Source organism: Chionomys nivalis, chromosome 17, assembly GCF_950005125.1.
Source record: "Chionomys nivalis chromosome 17, mChiNiv1.1, whole genome shotgun sequence".
NCBI classification, from domain to species: domain Eukaryota; kingdom Metazoa; phylum Chordata; class Mammalia; order Rodentia; family Cricetidae; genus Chionomys; species Chionomys nivalis.
Window position 1 is genome coordinate 60,828,354 of NC_080102.1, and position 6,012 is coordinate 60,834,365.

Genomic DNA, 6,012 nt, shown 5'->3' on the forward strand with positions numbered 1-6,012 from the left:
TACAGAGAAACTTTTTCTTGAAAAAAAAAAAAAGGTGGAAAGAGACCAGGAAAGACACCACACGCACACACGCATGCACACACAAACATGTGCAGAGTGGGAAAGTGTGATGCATTTATTAATAATTGACCTTGGGTAACGCAGGACTGACACATTGATTCCTGGATGGAAAGGGGTGTGCCCAAACACCAATGAGGTTGTCTGTAAAAATGTCCAAGGATCATAGGGCTCCTATCCTGCGGGCCACGCTCGATGCTTGGCTGGTCTGATGAATGAACTACCAGATCTAACGGAACCGACGGAAACTCTGTGGCCCGCGTTTCAGGATGAAGCCATATGCGTGGCGGAACTGGCGGTTCATGGCTGCGTAGAGTACTGGGTTGATGCAGCTGTTGAGCCAGGTGAGGTTGGCAGCCACCATGTGCACTAACCGCGGAGCGCGGCCCCTGGCGTCCAAAATGTTGAGCAGCAAGAAGGGGATGTAGCTGAGGACGAAGCAGAGGAACACCGCGAAGCACATGCGCGTCACCTTTCCGAATTCCGATGGGGCATCCGGGGCTCTGCGCTCTCCTGCAGTTTCCCGGACCCTATGATGAACTTCAGGAAGGCCTCTCTTTACAATATGCTGAGTTGCCTTTCTGGTGCCCCGGTCCCCTGCTTCTGACGGGTCACCTTCCAAGGTCTGCGTGGTCGAAGCACTGAGTGACACAGATGAAATCCCCTCACTGGGTCCTTTTGAGGCAACCCCGCTGTCTAGCTCCTGGAAGTGGCCAGGTATGGCCTCATCTGTCCCAGCCACCTGGTGAGAGCGGATGCTGGCTCGCTGCAGCCTGTAGTGGTCTAGCGCTCGAGCAGCACGCTTCACTTGGCGGTGGATGAGGCAGTAGAAGACGCCCACACTGCTGAGCCCAAGCACAAAGAAGATGCCCATGAGGATGGTGGTGTAAGGCCGGCCTCGCACGCGGTCAAAGCTGCAGGTGCAGACCACTGGCACCAGGACAAACACATGCCAGAGTGGGGCAAAGCTTGCCACCCCCACAATCCAGCTGCCCACCAACGCCAGCACGATCCCTTTGGCGCTGAAAACTTGGGGAAAGAGCTTAGGGTGGGCGATAAGGAGGTAGCGTCCTAGAGCAATGAGACAGAGGGTGAGAATGGAGACAGAATTGGAAGTAAAGAGGAGGAGCCCGAATATTCTGCAGAAGATGTCGCCAGTGCGCCAATGGAGGTGGAGGTATGTGTCTACGGAGAAAGGCAGCAGGAGCATGCAGTAGAGTAGGTCAGCCAGGGTGAGGTTGGCAATGAGGAGGTTGAAGCGGGTTCGGAGCTTAGGACGAATGACCAATGCCAGCAGGGTGAGCACATTGCCCACGGTGCCTGTGACAGCCACTACCACGCCCCAGATAACAGCAAAGTAACGATAGCCCAACACGGACTGGTGGTAACAGGAGAAGTTGGTATCCGAGGTGTTCCACCACATGGTGGAGGCTGAAGGGAGATAAGAGGGAGACGGAATGAGAACTTGGTGGTTGTCTTGCCTCAAATGAACAGCTTTGTCCCTCACATCTGTTCTGCTCCTAGAATTCACCAGAATTCACGGTTCTGGAAAGCTTTTCCCACGCCACCTCAGCTCAAAGTTCCCAGCTCTCTCCTTAGGCTCTCTCTGACCTTTCTTTCACATTCTTAGACTTCTTTCCTAAATTCTTATCAACTGTCTCTTCTGGACACCTGTTAATTCTCTGTTTCTCCCAAGCCCAGACCCCTTCAGGATGCATGGAATGCCCCCCATAAACCTGGTCCTCTGCTCATAACTCCTTCTCCCTTCCTGAACAACAATCAGGAGTCCCTTGTCCTCTGCTCCTCCTTCTGCACAAGTGAGCATTCATCTTTCTTTTTGTTCTTTGATTGTATTGTTATGTAGCTCAGGCTGTCTCAACTCACAGTTGTTCTCTGGCCTCAGGTCTGTACCAGTATTCTCCTGACCTCAAATGTTCTGATTGTAACTATCTGGAAAATGAGAGAACTAAGTAAGTAAGACTGTATAACACACACACACACACGCTCACCTGAGGTTCCTAGTGTTCACACTTGTCTTCAGTAAACAAAGTCCAGCTCACTTAAAGTGCAGGCCTTCCTTGGGGCAGTCAGACTTCCAGTCTTAATGGGAAGTAACCAGGCTTCCAACTGGACATATAATGCTTCTACCACGTTAGATCGAAAGAGTAAGAAACTCCCCAGTTACCCAACCTTAGCCACTTCCTCCCCCACCTCCAGCCAGTCCTAGTAATTTTATCTTGGCTACTAAAGTCGGAGCTTCTCTGTTGAAATCCCCTGCAACTTACTCCAGAGTTATTTCATTCTTCCCTTTATGCTTCCGGAATCCAAATGATGTTTCCTTCCTCTCCGTGAGGCAGGGCCTCTATAAGGTCATTGCTGAGAACTGTTGATCAGGGAGACAATGTCAGATCCTCCAGACCACTTCTGTTTTTGTTTGTTTGAGACAGGGTCTGACTCATTATCCCAGTCTGCCCTAGAACTCATAGAAATGCCCCTGCTTCAGCCACTTGAGCACTGTGAGTATAGGCATGAGCTACCACACCTGACTGGGTCAGAAGCCAAGGGCATGTTCTAGAAGCAATGGTAGAAACATTGAGTTTAAAGCCCAGAGAGCTTAGGTTTGTTTGCAATAGCACGTCCTTTCTTCTCTTCATAGTCTGGAGATGGTTTACATCAGAGGGTCCTAAAGGACTTCAGCACATCTGAGAAGTGGAGTCAGATAAAAAGATGTGGGTTTAGGACTGGAAAGGGGGCTCAGCCCGTGAAGCCGTGCCATGGTCTGAGTTGTGTTCCAGGACCTATATGACAGAAATAGAGAATCAGCTCCTGCAAATCGTTCTCCAACTTCCGTACAAGTTCTGTGGGGTGTGTGCATCTACAAACACACACACATAAATTATGTAGCCTGGCTGACCCGGAGCTCACCATATAGATCAGGCTGACTTGGAACTCACAGATATCCACTTGCCTCTGCCTCCCAAGTGCTGAAATTAAAGGTGGGAGCAGGAACTGGTGGTGCAGGCTAACAATCACTGTTTCTCAAGAGGATCTCAAGACATGCCAGAGTTACACAGTGAGTTCTAGGCCAGTCTTTAATTTTAGTGAATGAGAATTTATCTCCAAATAAAAAGTAAATTTAGAGGGCTAGAGAGCTGGCACAGTGATTAAGAGCACTGGTTGATTTTCCAGAGGTCCTGAGTTCAATCCCCAGCAAGCGTATGGTGGCTCACAACGATCTATAATGAGATCTGGTATTCTTTTCTGACAGGCAGGTAGAATACTGTATACATAATAAATAAATCTTTAAAAAAATAAAGTAAGTTTCCTTTTTTTATTTTTATTTTTTGAGACAGGGTTTCTCTGTACCTTGGGAGCCTGTCCTGGAACTAGCTCTTGTAGACCAGGTTGCCCTCGAACTCACAGAGATTTGCCTGCCTCTGCCTCTTGAGTGCTGGGATTAAAGGCATGTACCATCATCACCTGGCTTCCTTGGTACTTTTTTTAAAAAAGTAAATTTGACCGGTTGTTGTTGGTGCAAATCTTTAATCCCAGCACTTGGGAGGCATAGGCAAATGGATCTCAGTGAGTTTGAGGCCAGGCTGATCTACAAACTGAGTTCTGGGTCAGCCAGAGATGTTACATAGAGAAACCCTGCTCAAACAAACAAACAAACAAACAAAAACCTTACCACCACCACCAAAACATAAACTAATCAATTAATTAAATTTGGCTGAGGATATAAGTACAGCATTTGCCCAGAATGTACAAGGTCCCGGGTTCAAGTCCCAGAGCTGTTTAATCCAAGTATGCTAGTACATACCTGTAATCCCAGCACTCAGGAAGAGGAGAGATCAGAAATTCAAGGTCATCCTCAGCTACAAAGTAATTCTGAGGCTAGCCCAGGCTACAAGAGACTGTCTGAAAATAAATAAATTAATCCAGGTGGTGGTGGCACACTCCTTTAATCCCAGCATTTGGGAGGCAGAAGCAGGTGGATCTCAGTGAGTTCCAGGTCAGCCAGGACTGTTACACAGAGAAATCCTGTCTTGAAAAAAACAAAAACAACAAAAAAAATTTAAAAATTAATTTAATCAAGGCACAACACTCAGGAGGCAGAGGCAGGTGGATCTCTGAGTTCAAGGATAGCCTGGTCTATGTAATGAGTTTCAGGACAGCCAGGTCTACATAGAGAAACCCTGTCTCATAAAGCCATACCAAAACAAAATAAAACCATAGATGCTTAAGTAGAACTAGGTTGTTGATTCCTGCTTGCAATCCCAGGTCTAATGAGTTAGAAGCAGTAGGCTTCCTGGCATTTTTAGGTCAGGAAGGGAACAGAGACTTTGTTTCAAATACAAATGATGACTTCTGTTTTGTGTTGTTTGGTGGGGCTCTTAATCAATGAGACCGAAGATCTAGGGTGTGGCTCAACGGTAGAATACCTAGGGTTCAGTTCCTAGCACCAAAAGGAAGGGTAAGGAACATGGAAGGAGGACCAGGCTTAGGGAGAGGGGTGGATGATAGTTTCCGTTTTGAAACACCAAGTTTGGGGCATATCGGTTTCCCAGCCTCTGCAGCTCATCTCTCTGATCCCTCCCTGTCAGCCTCCTCACACCGGGCCCAGCTGCTGTTTTCCGCCCATTTAATTTTTTTCATTTGTAAAGTCTGTTTATTTATTCTGTGTGTGTATGGCAGGAGAGTGAGGAACCTGCACGCCACAGTGTAGATGGATCACTTGGGAGAGCATCAAGAACTAAAGTCCTTAGAGTTGTAACAAGTTCCCTTACTGAGTGCCCCCTTCCTCCATTCCTTCCTCTACAGGGCCACCTTTGCTCTCTTCCTTCAGAACCTTACACGTCTGTTTCTAATAAAATTGTTTACGTGTATGGGTGTTTTGTCTGCATGTCTGTCTGTGCTCTGTGTACATGCCTTGGAGGCCAGAAGAAGGTTTCAGCTACTTAATTGCCATGTGAGTGCTGGACATTGAACGCAGATTCTCTGAAAGAGAAGCAAGTGCTCTTAACCACTGAGTCATTTCTGTAGCCCTGGTCTCTTCTGCCTTTTTTGAGTTGCAAAGTAGAAAAACCTATTTGATGTACTGGGGCCTACTTCAGTAGATAACCCCAGGGGGCCTATTCCTGTCTCCTTCCTCTTTCAACCACATCCTACCCTCCCTCCTGTCTTCTGCAAGACTGGGAAGTGGGGAGAGAAGTGAGAAATCCGGGGCCCAGTGCAGACTCTGGGTTTGAGTTTGGCTTTTTTTTTGGTTTTCTAGTCCACCACCCTCTAGAGCCAGAAGGCATGAGGGGATGGGGTGGAGAGGTGTGTCAGTTAGTGTTTGGGCTGGATTCTGCGGTTGAAGAGGCACCCCCCAAGACACCAAGTGCCCCAAGACACAGGCCACTTGGGTCCTGATGAGAGAGTACGGGAGCAGATCTGTATATGGCACAGCCTCAGCCTCGGTGGGCTTGGATACAGGAGGTCTCAAAGGATCCTGCTTGCTGGTAGAAAACTCAGGTTCATACAGGACAAAGACAGACCCGGAGTCAGTATATGAGGCCCATCCCTGCTTCCTCTGTCTGTTTTGTTGATGTGGGTTCCTAATATAGTCAGAAAAGCCTGGGTTTTTTCCTTAGTCTGGGTATAGACTCCGCTCCCTAGAATTGCGAGAAACACTAACGGAATGGAAGACTCTTTTTCTGCGTTCTTAGCGCCGCCTTGTGGAGTTGTAGCGAATTCTCAACAGCCTCAGCTACAGTCCCCGAGTGGAACTCGGAAGGATCTCCTCTGGCCAAGTTTACACTAACTAGGTTAGGACTGAGACTCCCAGTCTCTCTCTCTCTCTGCTGGCTTTACACAACCACTTCCCAATCTTGTTTTCCCGTTCCCCTTCTAGGTTGTCGGGCTTTGTCACCCTAAGACACACCTTCCGAGCGATTTGCACCCAAAACAAGG

At 48.1% G+C, this 6,012-nt stretch overlaps 1 protein-coding gene across 1 annotated transcript; it reads right to left on the reverse strand.

Moving 5' to 3' along the window:
- Positions 1-286: 286 nt before the first annotated feature.
- Gpr84 (G protein-coupled receptor 84) lies at positions 287-1,480 on the reverse strand. The gene has a single exon (XM_057791336.1). The coding sequence runs from the start codon at positions 1,478-1,480 to the stop codon at positions 287-289; it is 1,194 nt and encodes a 397-aa protein (XP_057647319.1).
- Between the last annotated feature and the right edge of the window lie 4,532 nt (positions 1,481-6,012).

Coding starts and splice junctions, on each gene's coding strand:
- Gpr84 (XM_057791336.1), bottom strand. CDS start 1,480: ATGTGGTGGAACACCTCGGATACCAACTTCTCCTGTTACCACCAGTCC.